The following is a 27,397-nucleotide window of genomic DNA, read 5'->3' as shown; positions in this document are numbered from 1 at the left end:
TTTCAGTTAAACTCATCAAACTTAAATTATGTTATTTGTATGTCTGTGGGGATATATTCTGTGTAGGTCTTTAGTGCTAATGTTTTAGCCGTTGGCTTAATGCAGATGTTACAACTTACCACACTATTACTTTAACTTATATTAAACAAGTTGGGGCAACGACATCAGCAGAGAGACGTTCACTGCACCTTTGTATATGTGGTTAATGCCATTGGCAACACAATTCCTCCACTGTTTGTGTTCCCACACATACATTATGCAGACCTCTGTGTCAGAGATGGACCAGTAGGAAGTACTGGTAGTGGAAATAAATCAGGATGGGTGCAAGAAACAGATTTCCTCATCTTTCTGAAGCACTTTGCAAACCACACCAAGGTAAGCCATGATAAAAAGTAATGGAATTGCGATGCTGGTGAACAACTACATTTTTCCAGCTTCATTGTTATGTTCAAAATTGGTGCAAGAGTTGTAGGTTATAATGCCCACTGAGCCAATGAGGCCAAACTCAAGGAAGACCAACCAAAATGAATGAAATATTCAGTTGCAGAAAATTCCAGAATTTGTCTTTTTTGGGGGGTTGGAATATGTTCAAAAGCTAGATTTCTGCATTCTGTCACACACACACACACACACACACACACACACACACACACACACACACACACACACACACACACACACACACACACACACACACACAGCTACATTAATGGCTCTAAGTGCATTCATGTGTTGAATAAACAAAGATTACATGTTAATGTTTTGTTAGTACCCTTATTTCATTGTGTTACATTTCACCCCAGAATATGTTACAACTAACCCAGACTATGGGGTTAATTGTAACATTTCACTCTTTGTGTTTGACACCATACCATGCAATGGGTAATTGTGCTGCAGAGAAAATAGCTGCACTATTTAATAGCCGAGACATGTAAATACTTTGCATTACATTTTGAATCCACTACCTTAAAAGAGCTCCAATTTACAGACAGAAATGTCAAAAATGTTAAGACTATCCCCGGTCTCCCCTACAGGATGGAAGTGTGCGAAAAAAAACCAATCATTGCTCTGGACTACAAACATTCCATGTCTGCAAAATAGTCCCCACCCCTCTCTTCCACTCACCAGTTAAGAAAAGTAACCAATCAGTGTTCAAAAAAAAAAACAGGCACCGCCCATCATATGTTTCCTCCTACTTCGCATCAAAGAAACGCTCTAGTCCTTCTCAAGATGAATCCTTGGAGCTATTTCCCCGTTTTATTTGGTATCAGCCAAGTATTTGGAAAGTCGACCAAAGCTCCTAAATCTGGGATTTCCTTTAACGTAACTGTGGAAGAAGGACAATCTGCATTACTACCGTGTTACTTTCTAATAACCAATAAATCTGTGTCTGCAAGGTGGGAGAAAAAAACGCATGTTGTAGTTGAGCGCAATTCCTACGAAGACCAAAGAAACAGAATTGATGGCCGATTTTCTGTGTCATCTGGCTGGGAGGAAGATGGAAGATTTTTTTTAACACTACAACAGACAGAGAAAGCAGATAAAGGGGTTTATTACTGTTCCAGACAAGTGGAAAGCGGAGAAAAAGTGAGGGGATATCCCTCTGTTGTGGTCCTGAAGGTCAAGAAGAGAGCATCGGTAAGTAGCCATATCTTGAGCCGAAACAAGGAGTGTGTGTGTGTGTGTGTGTGTGTGTGTGTGTGTGTGTGTGTGTGTGTGTGTGTGTGTCGAAAAAATCTCCGAATCGGTTTTATGAAGTTTAGTATAAGGAATTCATATTGATTTGCATTTGCATACTAACAGTGATTGACTGTGTAGCTGGGGGGTGGAGGGGGGAAAGAGAGGCCTCGTGACCAGATAGGTGTGGCACGAAAACGAAGAGAGCAGCGTGGAATTCTGAGTATGTCCTCCTTATGAGCTTTTATTAACCCGTGTCTCGCTCCTGGAATTCAGCTAATTATCTTATGTTCCCTGTACTCTGACACAGAAACTCCAGCCGAACATCGACAAGTAGCTGCCAGCAGTAGAGGAATTTGGACTGCCAGCCTGGAGAAGTTTTGATTCCCGTCAGTCCTGTGGAGGAGAAGATTTGAAGTGTCGGCCTTGTGCTGGATGCTGGTGAACCACCCAGCGCAGATGCGTTACCTCCCTGCCCCTGCGCTCATCAGTTGCTGCAACCGGTTAAATATATTACTGCTAGCTGCATATTTTCAGCGTGTAAAAGCATACCCTCTGAATGTGTTTGAGGATGCAGGAAAGGGAATTCATATTAATATGTATTTTATTCCGTTCATTTAATCTTCAAGTTTGCATTTTTTGAAACATTCCGTTAATAAGCCTTTTGTTTATGTAACATTTTATCCAACTGCATGTATATTTATACAGACTGTCACTAAATAAACTATTCAATGAATGTCTGAGTAATGAATAATTTAAGTTTTTAAAATCACAAAAATAATGCGAATTATTTGTTTTCTGGGACACACTTGAGTTAATATTATTATCCAGAGTGTCAACGATTATGGTGAACATTACTGTCACTGAATAAATGTTTTAGGTACAAGTTATGTTTGTGTTGCCGATGATTTTAGGTTACATTTGAATATAAAAAATAATTTTCTACGATGCAGAAAAACTGCAGCTTCTTTTTTGAGGCCTGCGTGTGGCCCACGGGAGAAACCTCGGCCTCCTTTCCTCTCTGCAGGAAATCCGATTACTGCTGCAGCTTGAAATAAGTTCATGTAATACAAAATTCTACCCTTATGCATTTATACTGTAGGCCTACTTCAGTTTAAATTTCAGGTATACGTAATTTACTTCTACTTGCTATATTTTAACACAAGTATCTGTATTTTCTACTCATGACATTTTCAAAACAGGCTCTTTTAGGTTTAACACATTTGACGGGAAGTTATTATTTCACGTCACTGCGCGCATTCAAACATTAGTACAGGGCTCGGCAACCTGCGGCTCCGGAGCCTTAGTGCGGCTCTGCGTGGTTTGGGAAAATAAATTAGAAGTATTTAGCTGAAGTGTATTTTATTTAATTATTATTTTATTTATTTAACTTGTAGTTCTCAATTTGAAGATTACTGTAATATTGAAATGTAAAAACAAAATTATATTCTATTATTTTTTCATCGCTCAAAATAAGCGTCACACTCGCGGAAGCCGGTGTACCCGCCGAAACACCGTGCATTTATCGAGACTTTCAACCCCAGGTAAGCCAATTATGGATCTTCGGATCTACATTTTGTCAGCAGCTGGTCTCCACCGTGAACTATGTTAAAAACAAACACCGCTCACGCCTCAAAGATGACAGCTTACAGTCCTGCGTAAACATGAAAGTGACTTTGTAAAGCCCCGATTTGCAGACGCTGTGCCAGAGGTTCGGGAGCAGAAGTTCCATTGAAAACATACCACGGCAGTGTGTGAATGTGTGTGTGAATGGGTGGATGACTGGATATGTAAAGCGCTTTGGGGTCCTTAGGGACTAGTAATGCGCTATATAAATACAGGCCATTTACCATTTACGGCATATAGGGCTGCTCGATTATGGCAAAAATGTTGGCAAATTATGGCAAAAAAATTGAAAATCGTTTTTGTTTTGTTTTTTTTACATATATTTCTACTTGGAGAAAGGTTTATCCCTCAAAACTTTAAATACAAAAAAGTTGCAAAAAATAGTTTACAACAACAGGAAATTTATTTTTAGTATCTTCATAGTTTTATTTTGGAGATACAGCAATTTTTATATACTGCAGGAAAAACAAAAAAACAATCCTATGATGCAAATTTGCAAAGAAAACAGCATGTGCATCAAAATAAACTATTGCCAGCAGTGCAATTTGAGTTCTAAGCATATCAATCATAAAGTTTGACACCCTCCCCCTAAACAGTTATTGGTTTGTTGCTTCAAGGTAACATTGTGCGACAAGGGTAGTCAAAACCAAGTTATTCTATAATACGTTTTATTAGTACAACAAGGATGAACCAATAATCAAACAACAAATAAACAATGTAAACATTTCACAGAACAATAAACCACCAAAATACATCCGACATTTGACCCTAACCCCATGCACGTGTGTGCGCGCGCACACACACACACACACACACACACACACACACACACACACATACTCGCTTAAGTCCCGTTTGGGGTCGCATATCTTAACTCCCACCCTTTGGGGACACCACTTTCTGTATGGTTTAGAAGCAAGCTGGCAACTCAGTTTTACTCCTCCAAGACCACAGAAATAAAAAATCACTTGAGATTTTCATTTTAAGCAACATTTGTCCAGACAGTATTTTTACCTTCACATTGGGGACTGGGAATGTTTAATGTCCTCTTTGGGGTCTTCAGCGATACACAGATAAACAAACTATTTTATGCTACTTTTGGGGACCTTACTTCCATTTGGGGTCTTCAGCGACACACACATACACAAACTATTTTATGCTACTTTTGGGGACCTTACTTCCATTTGGGGTCTTCAGCAATACACACATACACAAGTTATTTTATGTCAGTTTTGGGGACCATACTTCCATTTGGGGTCTTCAGCAATACACACATACACAAACTATGTTATACCACTTTTGGGGACGTTACTCCCCTTGGGGTCTTCAGCAATACACACATACACAAATTATGTTATGCCACTTTTGGGGTCGTTACTTCCATTTGGGGTCTTCAGCAATACACACATAACTTCAGTTTTGGGGATATTACTTCATCAAAGTAAGTACAAGGTAATGTTATGATTTAACCATCTAGAAATGTTTTAGGATGCTGCTGCTGCTCAGTGTCACAATGTTAAAAGCCATCTTTTTCTACCCAACCTAACAATATTCATTGCAATTAGGTCTGCTAACTTGACAGAATCCAATGGATTTGCCAGAACTTCAAAGTCAGGTCATTACTTATTATGAAAGAAATCACAACTTATTGTGCCACAGAAACATTTAAATATTCTGCTTCTTTTATTTCTACCGTGTTGTTTTTAGCACTTTACATGCACTTCATGTATACACAGGAACTTGCAGCAACAAAGAAACAACAAAATATCTGCACAATTCATTAAGTGCTTCTACCTGCAAATGTAAAAAACTTTGATTCCAAATACATCTCATACAGTGCGAAGTGGACACAATGAAAACCATGTTAAGAAAAAAATGTCAACTTGAAAAGATTTGTTTTTTTCCTCTCAGAATGACAAAAGGTTTTAGGAAACAAACTTACACCTGCTTACTGAACCTGAAATTTTTGGAGTGCAACATCTTCAAAACATCTTCAGAACCATTTTACCAGAGAAACAGGAAATTTTAACTCACTGAAATCACAAACAGCCCTCAGTCCTTTGCACAAGCTTTTCTTTTTAAGGCAGTAATGCGATTTCTAACATAATTTTTTACCCCAGTCCAGTTTCTGTCTTTCAGTGCATAGGGTTCTGCATTGATGCATTGAGTGCAGTCCAGCTTCTGAGGCAACTTGCATGTGTTGATGAAACGCATCATGTGTTTTTCAACTGCACGTACCTCATGATCTTCCCACTTACATTTGGCGTTACTTCGGTTGCCTTTGAAGAAAAGAAAACAGACATCAATACACTGCTTAAAACTTTTTCAATATCAAATGTTTTCCTCCTCTACTCAATGAATAATGTCATGTATTTAATATATATATATATTATTAGTGCTTATTTGCTGATTATATTCTTTTACGTATAAGAGATGGCCAGCGTTGAGTGTAAACTAGGTCGCAGGCTGATAGGAAACTGCATGCTTTTGCAAAGAATATGAGCTGCAGGCAGAAAGTGAAACTAAGTAGAGTGTTTGATCGAAACTTAAAAGTGTGCGTGACGTCTAGAGGAAGTATATAAATAACCAGACTGCCTGCTGCTGCTTCAGACTTGAGCTGATGTCTGTGTGCTCAGTCTCCATTTTCCGGAAAATGTAAAATTAAAGATCATTTTTTGAGTTAGACCACTTTGAGCCGTGTCTTTCTTCGCTGTTAAAAGAATACAAAGAAATGAATTTAATAATTGGTGCCATGACCTGGATTCTTTTGCGGCTGAGAGGTCTAATTTGGACCTTAAGGTACGATCTGATATGAGGCGGACAACAGACCGGTCTAAAAAGATTTAAAGGTAGGCACAAGCCTGTTCAAAGTAAAAGCAAAATTGTGCATATTGGATGAATTCTGAATTATTTGTTCGCCGAGTTGATGATCGTGACCGTCATTTATTTATCACCTTTTCACTTCATTAATTCACTGAACCATATTTATTTTTCTGTGCCAATGTATAAAGTTTATGTTTATGCCAAAACAAATTGGTCAGTACCCTTTTTCAAGGGAGGACTGAAAGAAGTCCTTGGAGATGAAGACGTCCCTGGAGATGAAGAAGTCCATGGCCCTCTGTCTCCATCCTGATCCGTTGTCTCATTCTCTGGTGTTTTTATTGCCTCCAGAGCCGATTGAAGAGGCTCACTCTCATCGCTTGAGTTATCTGAATTTTCCAGATCAACTTTTTCTAAAGGTTTCCAGAGCATTTAATAATTAAAAAAAAATCAATTATTATATTTTAGAGCATCCTAATAAAATTTACACTCTTACCTTCGGGGTCAATTTCAATATCATCAAGTGTTTGGCCTTTATAATGTGAAACAGTTCCGTTCTCCAGTGCCAAAAGTAATTTGCTCATCTTAGCAAGCTGAAGTGTTCCTTGAGGCAAGCGGTAATACTGCCTGTGCACACGTATGTCATGACCCAGAAAGTCTGCTAGTTGATCTGCTTCATTTTCTTGAAGATTAAGCACCTGCGACATTGTTGCGATATGTTTTCGGAGCCTTGTTGATGTTAAGATTTCAGGGTGTTTTGCTCCACTCTCCTTTGCCAACATTTGGATACAGTCTCTTCCTCGATAGGCAGATAAAGCTCCTGGTCTAGCAAACATGTAAATGTTCTCTTTGGGGACGCCACAAGATTCACGAGTTTCCACAAGGAGCTCCATTGCAGAGACCATTGATGGTTTTAGGAGAATAGGAACTCCTCTCCCTCGTTTTCCACGGATTTCTACTCTGGTGAAGAAATCACACATTTTTTTCTCAAGTGAGGTCAGACAAGCAGCCATGTCCATATTGATTTCTGACTTTTTTCTGTCTTTAAAGGTGGACACCTCCATTCTTGATACCTCTCCTTCTCTTCTTCTGTTAAAAATGATCACTTGAGCTAGTGTCACTTTGGCAAGCATTGCATAGCTGTATGGAGTTGGAGTCAACCTCAGCATTCTTTCAGCACCGCTTTTAACAGTCTCCATATGGCGATCCAAGCATTTGACATCAGCTGTTAAAGGTAAAATCTGTGGTGCATTCCACTTAGACTCCTTCATGGTTGTTGTTGCACCTCTGGTGATCAGTCCCTTCCATCTAAAATTTTTGATAGCCTTAAATTCTCTGGCAAATTGCACAAGGCTTGAGTCTCCGTCTTCTGAGGACAAATTGTCAGTCTCTACAAGCTCACAGATAATTCCCAGATTGTTGCCAATTTTTAGAGCTAAGGTAGGTTTCTGGAACGTATTTCTTTCAGGATCGTACCCAGCCACCTCTTTCACTGCAGATATCAAATGGTTGAAGTTTGCAGGATAAATCAGTTCCTCTGCCTTTTGAATGGGGGTATTCTTCTGAGCTATAAGCAGCAGTCGCCCAAGTTCCCTAAGCCTTTGCCTTATGTAGTCATGTCTGTTCTTTCTTGAACCATTTAGATCATAAAGGTGCTGTCCAAACTGAAGAAGAAGTTGGTCATTTTGGATTAATTGAGTTACCTCGTCATATTTCATGCAGGAAATCACAGTTTTCAAGCCCTCTCCAATGTCACGAACAACAGCAGTTTTCAGTGCACATTTGGATCGAACCCGCTGCTTCCCACTCTGGGAGTCTTCTTCACTTTCTTTCTTTGCTGGGCATATTCTCATGTGCTTCCACAGTGTTTTCTTAGAATAGAGTCCCTGGCAGTGATAACAATGAATGTAATCAATGCCCTCTGTGGATTTCTTTGGTCTATAGCAGGCCTGTAGCTCACCAGCCCCCCTCTTCACAACACTGGCATTATGGGCAAAATTTCCGCGTCTTCTAAGGATGTTCAACCTATTGCGCCTCTCTCTTGAATTTTTGGGATATTGAAATGCACGAGCAACCTCTTCCTTATTTTTATGTACAGTCTCCAGGTGTCGTGCAATTTTTGATGTAGGCTGGAGACAAAACAAACAATAGTTTCTCTTATCATATACACGGCGACTTCCAGACTTTGAAGGTGGTAACACTTTGATCGAGTCCAAAATCTGTTGAGTTCTGCTTTTCTTCGGTGTACTTTCATTACTATTTGTTGCACTGTGGGACGAGAGCTTTCTCTTTCTTGGAGTTTTTGAGATCCTCTTCTTAAAAGTTGTGGCACCATTGCCTTTATTTAAAATTTCTGAATAATTATCTAGTTTTTGTGGAGATAAATCGGGGTATTGCAGAGAAGGCAGAGACTTCTGTGCAGTTGGATAAAGAGGTTCATCTTCATCTAGCTGAGAGGAACTTCCTTCAGTGTCTGGAACATAATTAGCATCACTATAGTCTGTGTGATCGGATTCATCAGAAGATGTTTCTGTATATGTCGAGACCTTGGGGAAAAAATAACATCTCTTTAAGATTTAAGACATGATAGAAGTATTTTTTGTGACAGATTAAAAGTTAGAGCTATTTAAAGATAAATAAAACATGTATATTAAACATTTTCCACCTGTTTTTGTCTTGAGGACCTCTTTTTTGAGTATTCAACGAAGCAATTATCAGATGCTGGTTGAAGTAATGATGTTGTGGCAACTATAGGAGGAACTGCAGCCTTAAAGGATGGACAAAAAACAAAAACTGAGTTTCTAAAAGTATCATATTATTACAACATATTTTTGATATCTATAAAACCAAATAAGGAAATATTAAACTGTAAAAGTAATACTAGTTATAGCATAAAATTCAACACTGGAATCACTGGTTTGAGGATATACATTTGAAAAAAAATAATATGTCATTTAGAAAACAAGGTTGCATAGGGTATTTTTAAAGAGGGATATGAAAATTAATATTAAAACAAACCTAAACTGCACAGCAGTGTACTTGTGAAATTCATTATATAGCAGACATATTTAACAATAATAAACAATCTTTGTGTTTTCAATTACACAGTACTTGTATGGACAGAACTTTGTTGAATTAGTTGGGTAATAAATGTATTGCATGTATAAGAAAAAGCATCATGCGAACAAATGACAGCCTAACAGTAACTGTTATGCTTATTGTAGCTATTAGCTAAAACCAATAATTTAGCTTAGTTTGCCCTGGGCTCAGCTTTGACAAATATCATCAACTGTTATTATTATTAGGCCTCACACTTATAACTTTTGGGGACGTTTCTAACACAAATACACTCTGCTTTAACCTAAGCCTCCCCTAAATTGACCGTGTTCTTCGTGTTGTGCGTGCCCGCGTCTGTGCATCTCATGGCGTCTGTGTAGAAATGACTAGTAAGACAAGGCTGCAAACTATTCTCACAGAACTCAAATGTGAACTTGAATCCAATAAGAAGGAGAAGGATTTTGGGCAAAATACATTTATATATATAAAAAAAAAAAAAAAAAAAAAAAAACGATTCTGGATTTTAATGAATCGATATCACGTTATCCAAGCCAGAATCGATTTTAATCAATGAATCGATTATTAAAACCCACCCATACTAACAACAGCAAAAACATCACCAACTACAGTCATCATTAGACCTCACACTTATAACTTTTGGGGACGGTTCTAACACAAATACACTCTGCTTTAACCTAAGTGAGGACAGTAAATGGCAAACTGAACTAAGGCCACTCATTAGATACTGATGAGAACATAACACTTACCTGAATGCAGAGTTCAAGATCACCGGTTTGGTTGCTGATCTCATAGGTAGACTTATCCTAAAAACAGAGACATGACTTCACTTACAACTACAAAAACATCACCAACTACAGTCATCATTAGGTCTCACACTTGTAACTTTTGGGGACGTTTCTAACACAAATACACTCTGCTTTAACCTAAGCCTCCCCTAAATTGACCGTGTGCTTCGTGTTGTGCGTGCCCGCGTCTGTGCATTTCATGGCGTCTGTGTAGAAATGACTAGTAAGACAAGGCTGCAAACTGTTCTCACAGAACTCAAATGTGCACTTGAATCCAATAAGAAGGATCTCTCTCTCTCTCCCTCCAGCTCTGTTGATGTGCCACTGGGAGTGTAACGACTGCCCCTCCCCCTCACTGCTCAGAGCAAACACAAGCCTCATGTCCAGAGTGAAGCAAAAAAAAAAAAAAAAAAAACATTTAGAGATTTAGAGAAAGGAAAAAAAAACGGGGCAGGCTGCCGTTGTTCACTTCAAGGAGGCGGCTCTACGGGCCGTTTTGTTTGCCACCGACACACACACACACACACACACACACACACACACACACACAGTATATATATATATATATATATATATATATATTCTCAATCACATTCACACCACTCTCTTATATCAGTTCCACTACATCAAGACTATTTTATGGTGATTAGCCGTTTTGTTACCATGTATTTTGCAAGGTAAGATAACCATGTCCTGCATTAAAAACCACTGAGTGTCTATGGTGGTGCTGTGCCTAATATTGTGCTCATTTGATCCAAAACCTATTTTTCCTTTATTTTGAAGGCAGAGGCTTAGATCCATTAGGTATCCACGAGAAAAGCCTTATCACATGTCAGGATTACAGTATATGGAAAATATGTGATTATAATGGAAGTCAATGGGGCCCAAAATGGTACAAGGGTAACTGGAGGTAGTACACATGTGAATCTCCTTTACTATACACCACACCATAGAGGGGATCAAATACACTCTGCTTTAACCTAAGTGAGGACAGTAAATGGCAAACTGAACTAAGGCCACTCATTAGATACTCATTAGATACTGATGAGAACATAACACTTACCTGAATGCAGAGTTCAAGATCACCGGTTTGGTTGCTGATCTCTAGAGTAGACTTATCCTGAAAACAGAGACATGACTGCACTTACAACTACAAAAACATCACCAACAACAGTCATCATTAGGTCTCACACTTGTAACTTTTGGGGACGGTTCTAACACAAATACACTCTGCTTTAACCTAAGTGAGGACAGTAAATGGCAAACTGAACTAAGGCCACTCATTAGATACTCATTAGATACTGATGAGAACATAACACTTACCTGAATGCAGAGTTCAAGATCACCGGTTTGGTTGCTGATCTCTAGAGTAGACTTATCCTAAAAACAGAGACATGACTTCACTTACAACTACAAAAACATCACCAACAACAGTCATCATTAGGTCTCACACTTGTAACTTTTGGGGACGTTTCTAACACAAATACACTCTGCTTTAACCTAAGCCTCCCCTAAATTGACCATGTGCTTCGTGTTGTGCGTGCCCGCGTCTGTGCATTTCATGGCGTCTGTGTAGAAATGACTAGTAAGACAAGGCTGCAAACTGTTCTCACAGAACTCAAATGTGCACTTGAATCCAATAAGAAGGAGAAGGATTTTGGGCAAAATACATTTATATAAAAAAAGAAAAATCGATTCCGGATTTTAATGAATCGATATCACATTATCCAAACCTGAATCGATTTTAATCAATGAATCGATTATTAAAACCCACCTATACTAACAACTACAAAAACATCACCAACTACAGTCATCATTAGGCCTCACACTTATAACTTTTGGGGACGGTTCTAACACAAATACACTCTGCTTTAACCTAAGTGAGGACAGTAAATGGCAAACTGAACTAAGCCCACTCATTAGATACTCATTAGATACTGATGAGAACATAACACTTACCTGAATGCAGAGTTCAAGATCACCGGTTTGGTTGCTGATCTCTAGAGTAGACTTATCCTAAAAACAGAGACATGACTTCACTTACAACTACAAAAACATCACCAACTACGGTCATCATTAGGTCTCACACTTGTAACTTTTGGGGACGTTTCTAACACAAATACACTCTGCTTTAACCTAAGCCTCCCCTAAATTGACCATGTGCTTCGTGTTGTGCGTGCCCGCGTCTGTGCATTTCATGGCGTCTGTGTAGAAATGACTAGTAAGACAAGGCTGCAAACTGTTCTCACAGAACTCAAATGTGCACTTGAATCCAATAAGAAGGAGAAGGATTTTGGGCAAAATACATTTATATAAAAAAAAATAATAATAATCGATTCCGGATTTTAATGAATCGATATCACATTATCCAAACCTGAATCGATTTTAATCAATGAATCGATTATTAAAACCCACCTATACTAACAACAACAACAACAAAAACATCACCAACTACAGTCATCATTAGGCCTCACACTTATAACTTTTGGGGACGTTTCTAACACAAATACACTCTGCTTTAACCTAAGTGAGGACAGTAAATGGCAAACTGAACTAAGGCCACTCATTAGATACTCATTAGATACTGATGAGAACATAACACTTACCTGAATGCAGAGTTCAAGATCACCGGTTTGGTTGCTGATCTCATAGGTAGACTTATCCTGAAAACAGAGACATGACTTCACTTACAACTACAAAAACATCACCAACTACGGTCATCATTAGGTCTCACACTTGTAACTTTTGGGGACGGTTCTAACACAAATACACTCTGCTTTAACCTAAGTGAGGACAGTAAATGGCAAACTGAACTAAGGCCACTCATTAGATACTGATGAGAACATAACACTTACCTGAATGCAGTTTTCAAGATCACCGGTTTGGTTGCTGATCTCTAGAGTAGACTTATCCTAAAAACAGAGACATGACTTAGCTTACAACTACAAAAACATCACCAACTACAGTCATCATTAGGTCTCACACTTGTAACTTTTGGGGACGTTTCTAACACAAATACACTCTGCTTTAACCTAAGCCTCCCCTAAATTGACCATGTGCTTCGTGTTGTGCGTGCCCGCGTCTGTGCATTTCATGGCGTCTGTGTAGAAATGACTAGTAAGACAAGGCTGCAAACTATTCTCACAGAACTCAAATGTGCACTTGAATCCAATAAGAAGGATCTCTCTCTCTCTCCCTCCAGCTCTGTTGATGTGCCACTGGGAGTGTAACGACTGCCCCTCCCCCTCACTGCTCAGAGCAAACACAAGCCTCATGTCCAGAGTGAAGCAAAAAAAAAAAAAAAAACATTTAGAGAGATTTAGAGAAAGGAAAAAAAAAAACACGGGGCAGGCTGCCGTTGTTCACTTCAAGGAGGCGGCTCTACGGGCCGTTTTGTTTGCCACCGACACACACACACACAGTATATATATATATATATATATATATATATATATATATATATATATGTATATATATATATATATATATATATATATATATATATATATATATATATTCTCAATCACATTCACACCACTCTCTTATATCAGTTCCACTACATCAAGACTATTTTATGGTGATTAGCCGTTTTGTTACCATGTATTTTGCAAGGTAAGATAACCATGTCCTGCATTCAAAACCACTGAGTGTCTATGGTGGTGCTGTGCCTAATATTGTGCTCATTTGATCCAAAACCTATTTTTCCTTTATTTTGAAGGCAGAGGCTTAGATCCATTAGGTATCCACGAGAAAAGCCTTATCACATGTCAGGATTACAGTATATGGAAAATATGTGATTATAATGGAAGTCAATGGGGCCCAAAATGGTACAAGGGTAACTGGAGGTAGTACACATGTGAATCTCCTTTACTATACACCACACCATAGAGGGGATCAAATACACTCTGCTTTAACCTAAGTGAGGACAGTAAATGGCAAACTGAACTAAGGCCACTCATTAGATACTCATTAGATACTGATGAGAACATAACACTTACCTGAATGCAGAGTTCAAGATCACCGGTTTGGTTGCTGATCTCTAGAGTAGACTTATCCTAAAAACAGAGACATGACTTCACTTACAACTACAAAAACATCACCAACAACAGTCATCATTAGGTCTCACACTTGTAACTTTTGGGGACGTTTCTAACACAAATACACTCTGCTTTAACCTAAGCCTCCCCTAAATTGACCATGTGCTTCGTGTTGTGCGTGCCCGCGTCTGTGCATTTCATGGCGTCTGTGTAGAAATGACTAGTAAGACAAGGCTGCAAACTGTTCTCACAGAACTCAAATGTGCACTTGAATCCAATAAGAAGGAGAAGGATTTTGGGCAAAATACATTTATATAAAAAATAATAATAATAATCGATTCCGGATTTTAATGAATCGATATCACATTATCCAAACCTGAATCGATTTTAATCAATGAATCGATTATTAAAACCCACCTATACTAACAACAACAACAACAAAAACATCACCAACTACAGTCATCATTAGGCCTCACACTTATAACTTTTGGGGACGGTTCTAACACAAATACACTCTGCTTTAACCTAAGTGAGGACAGTAAATGGCAAACTGAACTAAGGCCACTCATTAGATACTCATTAGATACTGATGAGAACATAACACTTACCTGAATGCAGTGTTCAAGATCACCGGTTTGGTTGCTGATCTCATAGGTAGACTTATCCTGAAAACAGAGACATGACTTCACTTACAACTACAAAAACATCACCAACTACGGTCATCATTAGGTCTCACACTTGTAACTTTTGGGGACGGTTCTAACACAAATACACTCTGCTTTAACCTAAGTGAGGACAGTAAATGGCAAACTGAACTAAGGCCACTCATTAGATACTGATGAGAACATAACACTTACCTGAATGCAGTTTTCAAGATCACCGGTTTGGTTGCTGATCTCTAGAGTAGACTTATCCTAAAAACAGAGACATGACTTAGCTTACAACTACAAAAACATCACCAACTACAGTCATCATTAGGTCTCACACTTGTAACTTTTGGGGACGTTTCTAACACAAATACACTCTGCTTTAACCTAAGCCTCCCCTAAATTGACCATGTGCTTCGTGTTGTGCGTGCCCGCGTCTGTGCATTTCATGGCGTCTGTGTAGAAATGACTAGTAAGACAAGGCTGCAAACTATTCTCACAGAACTCAAATGTGCACTTGAATCCAATAAGAAGGATCTCTCTCTCTCTCCCTCCAGCTCTGTTGATGTGCCACTGGGAGTGTAACGACTGCCCCTCCCCCTCACTGCTCAGAGCAAACACAAGCCTCATGTCCAGAGTGAAGCAAAAAAAAAAAAAAAACATTTAGAGATTTAGAGAAAGGAAAAAAAAAAAAACACGGGGCAGGCTGCCGTTGTTCACTTCAAGGAGGCGGCTCTACGGGCCGTTTTGTTTGCCACCGACACACACACACACACACACACATATATATATATATATATATATATATATATATTCTCAATCACATTCACACCACTCTCTTATATCAGTTCCACTACATCAAGACTATTTTATGGTGATTAGCCGTTTTGTTACCATGTATTTTGCAAGGTAAGATAACCATGTCCTGCATTCAAAACCACTGAGTGTCTATGGTGGTGCTGTGCCTAATATTGTGCTCATTTGATCCAAAACCTATTTTTCCTTTATTTTGAAGGCAGAGGCTTAGATCCATTAGGTATCCACGAGAAAAGCCTTATCACATGTCAGGATTACAGTATATGGAAAATATGTGATTATAATGGAAGTCAATGGGGCCCAAAATGGTACAAGGGTAACTGGAGGTAGTACACATGTGAATCTCCTTTACTATACACCACACCATAGAGGGGATCAAATACACTCTGCTTTAACCTAAGTGAGGACAGTAAATGGCAAACTGAACTAAGGCCACTCATTAGATACTCATTAGATACTGATGAGAACATAACACTTACCTGAATGCAGAGTTCAAGATCACCGGTTTGGTTGCTGATCTCTAGAGTAGACTTATCCTAAAAACAGAGACATGACTTCACTTACAACTACAAAAACATCACCAACAACAGTCATCATTAGGTCTCACACTTGTAACTTTTGGGGACGTTTCTAACACAAATACACTCTGCTTTAACCTAAGCCTCCCCTAAATTGACCATGTGCTTCGTGTTGTGCGTGCCCGCGTCTGTGCATTTCATGGCGTCTGTGTAGAAATGACTAGTAAGACAAGGCTGCAAACTGTTCTCACAGAACTCAAATGTGCACTTGAATCCAATAAGAAGGAGAAGGATTTTGGGCAAAATACATTTATATAAAAAAAGAAAAATCGATTCCGGATTTTAATGAATCGATATCACATTATCCAAACCTGAATCGATTTTAATCAATGAATCGATTATTAAAACCCACCTATACTAACAACAACAACAACAAAAACATCACCAACTACAGTCATCATTAGGCCTCACACTTATAACTTTTGGGGACGGTTCTAACACAAATACACTCTGCTTTAACCTAAGTGAGGACAGTAAATGGCAAACTGAACTAAGGCCACTCATTAGATACTGATGAGAACATAACACTTACCTGAATGCAGAGTTCAAGATCACCGGTTTGGTTGCTGATCTCTAGAGTAGACTTATCCTAAAAACAGAGACATGACTTCACTTACAACTACAAAAACATCACCAACAACAGTCATCATTAGGTCTCACACTTGTAACTTTTGGGGACGTTTCTAACACAAATACACTCTGCTTTAACCTAAGCCTCCCCTAAATTGACCATGTGCTTCGTGTTGTGCGTGCCCGCGTCTGTGCATTTCATGGCGTCTGTGTAGAAATGACTAGTAAGACAAGGCTGCAAACTATTCTCACAGAACTCAAATGTGCACTTGAATCCAATAAGAAGGATCTCTCTCTCTCTCCCTCCAGCTCTGTTGATGTGCCACTGGGAGTGTAACGACTGCCCCTCCCCCTCACTGCTCAGAGCAAACACAAGCCTCATGTCCAGAGTGAAGCAAAAAAAAAAAAAAAAAACATTTAGAGAGATTTAGAGAAAGGAAAAAAAAACACGGGGCAGGCTGCCGTTGTTCACTTCAAGGAGGCGGCTCTACGGGCCGTTTTGTTTGCCACCGACACATACACACACAGTATATATATATATATATATTCTCAATCACATTCACACCACTCTCTTATATCAGTTCCACTACATCAAGACTATTTTATGGTGATTAGCCGTTTTGTTACCATGTATTTTGCAAGGTAAGATAACCATGTCCTGCATTCAAAACCACTGAGTGTCTATGGTGGTGCTGTGCCTAATATTGTGCTCATTTGATCCAAAACCTATTTTTCCTTTATTTTGAAGGCAGAGGCTTAGATCCATTAGGTATCCACGAGAAAAGCCTTATCACATGTCAGGATTACAGTATATGGAAAATATGTGATTATAATGGAAGTCAATGGGGCCCAAAATGGTACAAGGGTAACTGGAGGTAGTACACATGTGAATCTCCTTTACTATACACCACACCATAGAGGGGATCAAATACACTCTGCTTTAACCTAAGTGAGGACAGTAAATGGCAAACTGAACTAAGGCCACTCATTAGATACTCATTAGATACTGATGAGAACATAACACTTACCTGAATGCAGTGTTCAAGATCACCGGTTTGGTTGCTGATCTCTAGAGTAGACTTATCCTAAAAACAGAGACATGACTTCACTTACAACTACAAAAACATCACCAACAACAGTCATCATTAGGTCTCACACTTGTAACTTTTGGGGACGTTTCTAACACAAATACACTCTGCTTTAACCTAAGCCTCCCCTAAATTGACCATGTGCTTCGTGTTGTGCGTGCCCGCGTCTGTGCATTTCATGGCGTCTGTGTAGAAATGACTAGTAAGACAAGGCTGCAAACTGTTCTCACAGAACTCAAATGTGCACTTGAATCCAATAAGAAGGAGAAGGATTTTGGGCAAAATACATTTATATAAAAAAAGAAAAATCGATTCCGGATTTTAATGAATCGATATCACATTATCCAAACCTGAATCGATTTTAATCAATGAATCGATTATTAAAACCCACCTATACTAACAACTACAAAAACATCACCAACTACAGTCATCATTAGGCCTCACACTTATAACTTTTGGGGACGGTTCTAACACAAATACACTCTGCTTTAACCTAAGTGAGGACAGTAAATGGCAAACTGAACTAAGCCCACTCATTAGATACTCATTAGATACTGATGAGAACATAACACTTACCTGAATGCAGTGTTCAAGATCACCGGTTTGGTTGCTGATCTCATAGGTAGACTTATCCTGAAAACAGAGACATGACTTCACTTACAACTACAAAAACATCACCAACTACGGTCATCATTAGGTCTCACACTTGTAACTTTTGGGGACGGTTCTAACACAAATACACTCTGCTTTAACCTAAGTGAGGACAGTAAATGGCAAACTGAACTAAGGCCACTCATTAGATACTGATGAGAACATAACACTTACCTGAATGCAGAGTTCAAGATCACCGGTTTGGTTGCTGATCTCTAGAGTAGACTTATCCTAAAAACAGAGACATGACTTCACTTACAACTACAAAAACATCACCAACAACAGTCATCATTAGGTCTCACACTTGTAACTTTTGGGGACGTTTCTAACACAAATACACTCTGCTTTAACCTAAGCCTCCCCTAAATTGACCATGTGCTTCGTGTTGTGCGTGCCCGCGTCTGTGCATTTCATGGCGTCTGTGTAGAAATGACTAGTAAGACAAGGCTGCAAACTATTCTCACAGAACTCAAATGTGCACTTGAATCCAATAAGAAGGATCTCTCTCTCTCTCCCTCCAGCTCTGTTGATGTGCCACTGGGAGTGTAACGACTGCCCCTCCCCCTCACTGCTCAGAGCAAACACAAGCCTCATGTCCAGAGTGAAGCAAAAAAAAAAAAAAAAAACATTTAGAGAGATTTAGAGAAAGGAAAAAAAAAACACGGGGCAGGCTGCCGTTGTTCACTTCAAGGAGGCGGCTCTACGGGCCGTTTTGTTTGCCACCGACACACACACACACAGTATATATATATATATATATATATATATATATATATATATATATATATATATATATATTCTCAATCACATTCACACCACTCTCTTATATCAGTTCCACTACATCAAGACTATTTTATGGTGATTAGCCGTTTTGTTACCATGTATTTTGCAAGGTAAGATAACCATGTCCTGCATTCAAAACCACTGAGTGTCTATGGTGGTGCTGTGCCTAATATTGTGCTCATTTGACCCAAAACCTATTTTTCCTTTATTTTGAAGGCAGAGGCTTAGATCCATTAGGTATCCACGAGAAAAGCCTTATCACATGTCAGGATTACAGTATATGGAAAATATGTGATTATAATGGAAGTCAATGGGGCCCAAAATGGTACAAGGGTAACTGGAGGTAGTACACATGTGAATCTCCTTTACTATACACCACACCATAGAGGGGATCAAATACACTCTGCTTTAACCTAAGTGAGGACAGTAAATGGCAAACTGAACTAAGGCCACTCATTAGATACTCATTAGATACTGATGAGAACATAACACTTACCTGAATGCAGAGTTCAAGATCACCGGTTTGGTTGCTGATCTCTAGAGTAGACTTATCCTAAAAACAGAGACATGACTTCACTTACAACTACAAAAACATCACCAACTACGGTCATCATTAGGTCTCACACTTGTAACTTTTGGGGACGTTTGTAACACAAATACACTCTGCTTTAACCTAAGCCTCCCCTAAATTGACCATGTGCTTCGTGTTGTGCGTGCCCGCGTCTGTGCATTTCATGGCGTCTGTGTAGAAATGACTAGTAAGACAAGGCTGCAAACTGTTCTCACAGAACTCAAATGTGCACTTGAATCCAATAAGAAGGAGAAGGATTTTGGGCAAAATACATTTATATAAAAAAATAATAATAATAATCGATTCCGGATTTTAATGAATCGATATCACATTATCCAAACCTGAATCGATTTTAATCAATGAATCGATTATTAAAACCCACCTATACTAACAACAACAACAACAAAAACATCACCAACTACAGTCATCATTAGGCCTCACACTTATAACTTTTGGGGACGGTTCTAACACAAATACACTCTGCTTTAACCTAAGTGAGGACAGTAAATGGCAAACTGAACTAAGGCCACTCATTAGATACTCATTAGATACTGATGAGAACATAACACTTACCTGAATGCAGTGTTCAAGATCACCGGTTTGGTTGCTGATCTCATAGGTAGACTTATCCTGAAAACAGAGACATGACTTCACTTACAACTACAAAAACATCACCAACTACGGTCATCATTAGGTCTCACACTTGTAACTTTTGGGGACGGTTCTAACACAAATACACTCTGCTTTAACCTAAGTGAGGACAGTAAATGGCAAACTGAACTAAGGCCACTCATTAGATACTGATGAGAACATAACACTTACCTGAATGCAGTTTTCAAGATCACCGGTTTGGTTGCTGATCTCTAGAGTAGACTTATCCTAAAAACAGAGACATGACTTAGCTTACAACTACAAAAACATCACCAACTACAGTCATCATTAGGTCTCACACTTGTAACTTTTGGGGACGTTTCTAACACAAATACACTCTGCTTTAACCTAAGCCTCCCCTAAATTGACCATGTGCTTCGTGTTGTGCGTGCCCGCGTCTGTGCATTTCATGGCGTCTGTGTAGAAATGACTAGTAAGACAAGGCTGCAAACTATTCTCACAGAACTCAAATGTGCACTTGAATCCAATAAGAAGGATCTCTCTCTCTCTCCCTCCAGCTCTGTTGATGTGCCACTGGGAGTGTAACGACTGCCCCTCCCCCTCACTGCTCAGAGCAAACACAAGCCTCATGTCCAGAGTGAAGCAAAAAAAAAAAAAAAAACATTTAGAGAGATTTAGAGAAAGGAAAAAAAAACACGGGGCAGGCTGCCGTTGTTCACTTCAAGGAGGCGGCTCTACGGGCCGTTTTGTTTGCCACCGACACACACACACACAGTATATTATATATATATATATATATATATATATATATATATATATATATATATATTCTCAATCACATTCACACCACTCTCTTATATCAGTTCCACTACATCAAGACTATTTTATGGTGATTAGCCGTTTTGTTACCATGTATTTTGCAAGGTAAGATAACCATGTCCTGCATTCAAAACCACTGAGTGTCTATGGTGGTGCTGTGCCTAATATTGTGCTCATTTGATCCAAAACCTATTTTTCCTTTATTTTGAAGGCAGAGGCTTAGATCCATTAGGTATCCACGAGAAAAGCCTTATCACATGTCAGGATTACAGTATATGGAAAATATGTGATTATAATGGAAGTCAATGGGGCCCAAAATGGTACAAGGGTAACTGGAGGTAGTACACATGTGAATCTCCTTTACTATACACCACACCATAGAGGGGATCAAATACACTCTGCTTTAACCTAAGTGAGGACAGTAAATGGCAAACTGAACTAAGGCCACTCATTAGATACTCATTAGATACTGATGAGAACATAACACTTACCTGAATGCAGAGTTCAAGATCACCGGTTTGGTTGCTGATCTCTAGAGTAGACTTATCCTAAAAACAGAGACATGACTTCACTTACAACTACAAAAACATCACCAACAACAGTCATCATTAGGTCTCACACTTGTAACTTTTGGGGACGTTTCTAACACAAATACACTCTGCTTTAACCTAAGCCTCCCCTAAATTGACCATGTGCTTCGTGTTGTGCGTGCCCGCGTCTGTGCATTTCATGGCGTCTGTGTAGAAATGACTAGTAAGACAAGGCTGCAAACTGTTCTCACAGAACTCAAATGTGCACTTGAATCCAATAAGAAGGAGAAGGATTTTGGGCAAAATACATTTATATAAAAAAAGAAAAATCGATTCCGGATTTTAATGAATCGATATCACATTATCCAAACCTGAATCGATTTTAATCAATGAATCGATTATTAAAACCCACCTATACTAACAACAACAACAACAAAAACATCACCAACTACAGTCATCATTAGGCCTCACACTTATAACTTTTGGGGACGGTTCTAACACAAATACACTCTGCTTTAACCTAAGTGAGGACAGTAAATGGCAAACTGAACTAAGGCCACTCATTAGATACTGATGAGAACATAACACTTACCTGAATGCAGAGTTCAAGATCACCGGTTTGGTTGCTGATCTCATAGGTAGACTTATCCTGAAAACAGAGACATGACTTCACTTACAACTACAAAAACATCACCAACAACAGTCATCATTAGGTCTCACACTTGTAACTTTTGGGGACGTTTCTAACACAAATACACTCTGCTTTAACCTAAGCCTCCCCTAAATTGACCATGTGCTTCGTGTTGTGCGTGCCCGCGTCTGTGCATTTCATGGCGTCTGTGTAGAAATGACTAGTAAGACAAGGCTGCAAACTATTCTCACAGAACTCAAATGTGCACTTGAATCCAATAAGAAGGATCTCTCTCTCTCTCCCTCCAGCTCTGTTGATGTGCCACTGGGAGTGTAACGACTGCCCCTCCCCCTCACTGCTCAGAGCAAACACAAGGCTCATGTCCAGAGTGATGAGAACATATTATGTGCAGGACACTCCTGAAAAGCTGTGTGTGTTGAGACAACAACCAGAAATAAAAAGACCGACAAGGTGGCTAGAGCCCTACTCCCCACCCCTCAACATTTTTATTTCTGGTTGTCGTCTCAATAAACAAACACAGAAGCAGCTCTTCAGTGGTGTCCTGTACAAAATGACAACAACAAGTCAGTAAGGACCCAGTACAGGCTTTAATGCAAGGACAGCGTGATGAGCCAATGCAGCGGCCCCACAGACCACACCCCACCATACCAGTATATTCACTGATATTAAATACTATTATCTTATCGAAATACAAAACATACTTTGTATTTCAACTCAAAAATAACAACACCATGTTCTGAAGAGGTTTAAGAAAAACTTGAAGAGGTTTAAAATCTAAGCTGTTTTAACAGTAGTTTATGTGATATCTTTGGGCCAAAATCAAATATAGTTAGACTTATTTGACATCATGTGCAGCAATAGTGCAATGCAATAGTTTACCATCTTGCGCCAAGGCCAGTCGGCTTTCCCGTAGTCATAAGTTATTTCTTCTCCTGGGTCAATGTCACGTAAGGCAAACAGGCAAAGATGTGGCCTTCCTTCAACTTCAACTGTTTTCATCTTACAGCTAGGCCTTCGGTGGTCATCATTCACAAGCCTTCCTAATGACTTGTCTTCAACAGAAGCATCAATGCTTGAAGAAAAAAAAGTATCAACAGTGGAGTAAATCAACATACTGTGTGGCATGTTACATAAATAATAGATATTTGTAGTAGTGTATTAAGTATAGCATAGATCCAAAATACACTGTAACATGAAATATTGTCTTACCACCAAGAGGTTCCTTTCCATTTGAAATCAAATAAGAATACTTCCACCGTATCATTGAACTTGTTTTTTTCAAGATAAGGATCTGCTTTGCAAAGTTCTCCACGGTACTCAAGAACAAATTCCCCCTGTTTGAAAAACTGCGAGGCAATTACACCACGACCTTTAAAAGAAGAAAATATTGCTCTAGTTTAAAAAAAAATGTTTCCACCAATTGTAAGACATTTTAAAACTTATGAATAAAGTTACTCTTCTTTACACAGCCTATTAAAAAACTATAACATAAACGCTTGATAAATGCAAATGACATGAGCAAGGTTATCAGTACTGAATGTCTAATTTGCATACAGGAGCGAAGTGTTACTGTTTATGCGTGCTGTAATTATCAAAATGCACAAATGACACTATACCTTTGCATGGGCTGATGAATTGCTCTGTTAGACCAGTCTTGTCAGTTTTCAGTTTAATATAGTGTTCTGCATCGTGTTGAGGATTAACTCTTTTTCTTCTTCTACCTGATGTTTCCATCATAATATCAAATGCAAGATTTCTTTTCTGTAAAAAGAGATTTAAATACCTAATTATTCCCTGTGTTCACCAACTCCAAATTAAAATACAGTATGCCTTTTCTTAAATGCTTATAATAAAATATAAATATTTGATAAATTATTTAAAATATTTGTTAATTACTAAAGCACACTATCAACTCTCATGATTACATTAAAGATTACACTGAAATTTAACATTTGTACTTTTTCTTGGCTTTTTTCTGTTTTATTCGATTGACTCAGTAAAGAATGTCAGGAAAGCGGGGCAGAAAGAGAGGGGGGAAGACACTGGGCAAAGGACTCGAACTCAGGCTGGTGTCAAGAAAAAAAAAAAAAAAAAAAAGAACTCAGGCTGGTGTCGAGGCCACCTCGAAAACAGCTAACAAATAAATGTCACCACGGGAATGCTGTTCACAAGACAGCAAAAATCAGCGATCTAGAGAAAATTGTCTTGTTATCATTCCCCCGTACATTTTAGTACGTACTCTGATTTCAATGTTAGCTCATTTGAGTTTTATCAAGGGTACACCTAGCTAGCTAACCAATATCAACATTCATCTTGAAATAACTTTCTTACATTCAGACAGAAAATACTGACATTTCTTTTTGTCGTGTAATTTCCTTTTCAGCAGAAACCTAAAGGCATGGCAATAACAAACTAAATGTCTTAAGCTACTTTTCATACCTTTAAAGCTGCTCCATGCGCTGCTGCTCTCAGATGGCTACCTCCATGACTGCGATCCAAAGCTATTGTGACCCTCCCCCACCCGCCTCTTCTTTCGCGCCTCTCCTTCGCGCCTCTCCCTTTCGCGCGCCTCCCGCCCGCCTACCGGCAGGCCCTGCCCCATCCACATATCTAAAAAAAAAAATCTGAGAAACCAACGTTTTTTGCAAAGCCTAATGGCAAGATTATGATTATGCACTTAAAGATGTTCAATCAGTCGTTTCAGTATTATTGTAATTATTAATTTAATTAATTATTATTTTAATCACTGTTTATCTTATGAAAACTTAAAAAAAAACAATATATTAATCTGCAAAAATTAAATCAATTTCTAAATGAAATTTCTCAGTTTCCTTGCTTTAAAGTATAGAGGAACTAATGTTTGGGGTTTTGTACACAGTGAATAAAATTGTCAAATGAGAAAAATACGAGCTGCCTTACTATTCCACTTTAAAAGGTAAAAGTATCACTTTTACCTTTTAAATGTTCTAGTATTATAATTTTTGTTTTGTTTTGCTGGATTTTATTTCACACTATTTTCTATGTTTAAAAACAGTCTAAAATATGTAAAGACTGAAATTAGGTAATAAACACTTTATCTTAGTCTCTCCAACAAGCTCTAGATCTTCCCCAGAGAGATCCCAGTCAGTGGAATATGCTCAGGGAGGCACCCAGTAGGCATGCTGGTCATTTTGATGTGGTGGAGCAGTGTCTCTCTTTCAAGCACCCCTCAGATGACAGAGCTCTGCACAGTACCATAGACCTAGAGGAGCTAACTCTAATCACAGCTGCTTCACACTCAGCTGCAAACCACTCTAGTACACACTGAAGGTCATGGCCTTAAGAAGCCTGAAGTACCATGTCATTTGCCAAAGATGAGACCCCAAGGTTCACAAACCAGACACCATTTAATCCATGAAAACCACCAACAGAATCAGTGACAAAGGTCAGCCCAGGCAGAGTTTAACCTTCTCTGGGAACAACTTCAGCTTTGTGTCAAGAATGCAAACACAGCTCTCGCTTTGGGAATACAAAACAAATCAGGTTACCAGAGGGCTCATAATTGGTTTATTTCTCTCAATCCAATTGAACGTTTTCTATCCTCTGTGATTGGAATTATTGTCTTGCCTGAAAATCCACACTTGTCTTTTCTTCAGATTCTTTTGAACAACTGTCCAGGTAGACTTCTCCATTCATTTTTCCTACAATTAAATAAAGTCTACCACTACCTTATGGTGTAAGACAGCCCCCTCCATAGTGTCTTAATGTACAAACTTTTCTTTTTGCATAGTGTTTTTGAGGGTGATGTGGAGAACAAATCACTCCAAAAAATGCTGTGTACAATGATATCAAAAGAGTTCACCTTTGAACATGTGCATACAGGTCAATGCAGTAGATTGGTTACTTTTTTTTATGGGAAAAACTGCTATTTGCATGTCTTGATGCATGCTCGATCATCCAGATAAGTAAATCCCAAAAGGTTGATTAAGTTCTTCTGGACGTAGCATTTTCAATGGGAGAAACATTTTATCACTCATATCCTCCCTGGTGAATTTGATGTGTTAATCCACTGAGTTAATGTGATCCATTACTTGTGGTACATCCTGAGATTTGATTTTCAGCTAGGTGTCATCCACATACCTGAACCAATGACTTGGTGGTGTTCCAGGATAGGATAACAAAGATCTCTTTTCCACTTCTTCCATGTACAAGTTATGAACTACCTATTCTTCAGTGACTGGAACCCAAGTGAAGTAAGAGGTGTAACATTGTACAAGACCATTGTTTCATCTGCCTCCATAATGGCATCTCTCACTTTCTCGACAAGTTGTTCTGGATGTGTTCAGAGCTGCCTACCAACGGGTTGAGCATCGAAGCCAGAAAATTTGAGATGGCCATGTTGATCATACAGAAAATTGGTCTTAAATGTACGCCCTGTTCATATAAACAGTAAGCCATAGAATCAAGAATTACTTACCTGGATGTTTGAGCATGCATCAAGACAGTAATCAACGTATTAACATTATCTGTGCAAAGATGAATACTTCTGAAGTAAAACAGTGAAAAATTACAGCACTTTAAAGGAATAGAAAGCCAGGTATTTGGCACATTTTGTTACCTTTTGTGAGTAGAAATTTCTTAGGTATTGAACAGAAATGATTTAACTTTATTTACATACCTAAAAAGGTTTCCCTCTAAATTCAGAGGGGCTGTAACTTCGGCTTCTATTGTCCGATTTGTGTTGATTGACATCTCTTTTTAATTGTTTGAGCTAATAAAATCACAGTAATATGGCCATGTTCACGTCAGTCCCACCAATCAGAAGTTGCAAGGCCAAAGAAAAATGCGTGACCTCGCCCTGGTCCAATCAAATGTCTGTAACTGGGCAGAAAATTATATATTTTTTAAAAATAGTAAACATCTCCAAGGCATTGTGGGAGAAGGAAACATTCTGTAGTCCCATATAGATGTTTAAACATTGGAAACAACAAGCAAAGTCCGATTATAACGTTACTGATTATTGATCGTAAAAATATTGTGGTCTGATTTTGCGGCTGGTTCGTTGATTTTTGGTCAGA

At 38.7% G+C, this 27,397-nt stretch overlaps 2 protein-coding genes across 2 annotated transcripts; both read right to left on the bottom strand.

Moving 5' to 3' along the window:
- Positions 1 to 4,247: 4,247 nt before the first annotated feature.
- LOC309702067 (uncharacterized protein) lies at positions 4,248 to 12,644 on the bottom strand. Its single transcript, XM_082526475.1, has 7 exons — positions 12,593 to 12,644; positions 11,050 to 11,106; positions 9,948 to 10,004; positions 8,789 to 8,890; positions 6,620 to 8,669; positions 6,348 to 6,536; positions 4,248 to 5,582 (listed from the first exon to the last, which is right to left on the bottom strand). Exons 5-7 carry the CDS (start codon positions 7,974 to 7,976, stop codon positions 5,356 to 5,358), a joined length of 1,773 nt encoding a protein of 590 aa, XP_082382601.1. The 5' UTR covers positions 7,977 to 8,669; positions 8,789 to 8,890; positions 9,948 to 10,004; positions 11,050 to 11,106; positions 12,593 to 12,644; the 3' UTR covers positions 4,248 to 5,355.
- A 29-nt stretch (positions 12,645 to 12,673) lies between these two features.
- Positions 12,674 to 24,845, bottom strand: LOC309698400 (uncharacterized protein; the record flags this gene model as incomplete). The annotated part of the gene is made up of 18 exons (XM_082520833.1): positions 24,780 to 24,845; positions 23,957 to 24,101; positions 23,550 to 23,709; positions 23,220 to 23,412; positions 22,281 to 22,337; positions 21,650 to 21,706; positions 20,301 to 20,357; positions 19,653 to 19,709; positions 18,548 to 18,604; positions 18,299 to 18,355; positions 17,663 to 17,719; positions 16,597 to 16,653; positions 15,966 to 16,022; positions 14,881 to 14,937; positions 14,632 to 14,688; positions 13,985 to 14,041; positions 12,842 to 12,898; positions 12,674 to 12,679 (listed from the first exon to the last, which is right to left on the bottom strand). Exons 2-18 carry the CDS (start codon positions 24,075 to 24,077, stop codon positions 12,674 to 12,676), a joined length of 1,221 nt encoding a protein of 406 aa, XP_082376959.1. The 5' UTR covers positions 24,078 to 24,101; positions 24,780 to 24,845.
- Between the last annotated feature and the right edge of the window lie 2,552 nt (positions 24,846 to 27,397).

This window comes from Aulonocara stuartgranti (assembly GCF_965226115.1).
Source record: "Aulonocara stuartgranti genome assembly, chromosome: 3".
Classification (NCBI taxonomy): Eukaryota; Metazoa; Chordata; class Actinopteri; order Cichliformes; family Cichlidae; genus Aulonocara; species Aulonocara stuartgranti.
The sequence above is the reverse complement of the archived record's forward strand: the minus strand, read 5'-3'. Positions and strand labels throughout refer to the sequence as shown.

Coding starts and splice junctions, on each gene's coding strand:
- LOC309702067 (XM_082526475.1), bottom strand. CDS start 7,976: ATGAGAATATGCCCAGCAAAGAAAGAAAGTGAAGAAGACTCCCAGAGT. Junction 6,537..6,619: donor TATTGAAATTGACCCCGAAG/GTAAGAGTGTAA, acceptor GGAAACCTTTAG/AAAAAGTTGATCTGGAAAAT. Junction 5,583..6,347: donor CAGTCCTCCCTTGAAAAAGG/GTACTGACCAAT, acceptor TTTTCTTCAAAG/GCAACCGAAGTAACGCCAAA.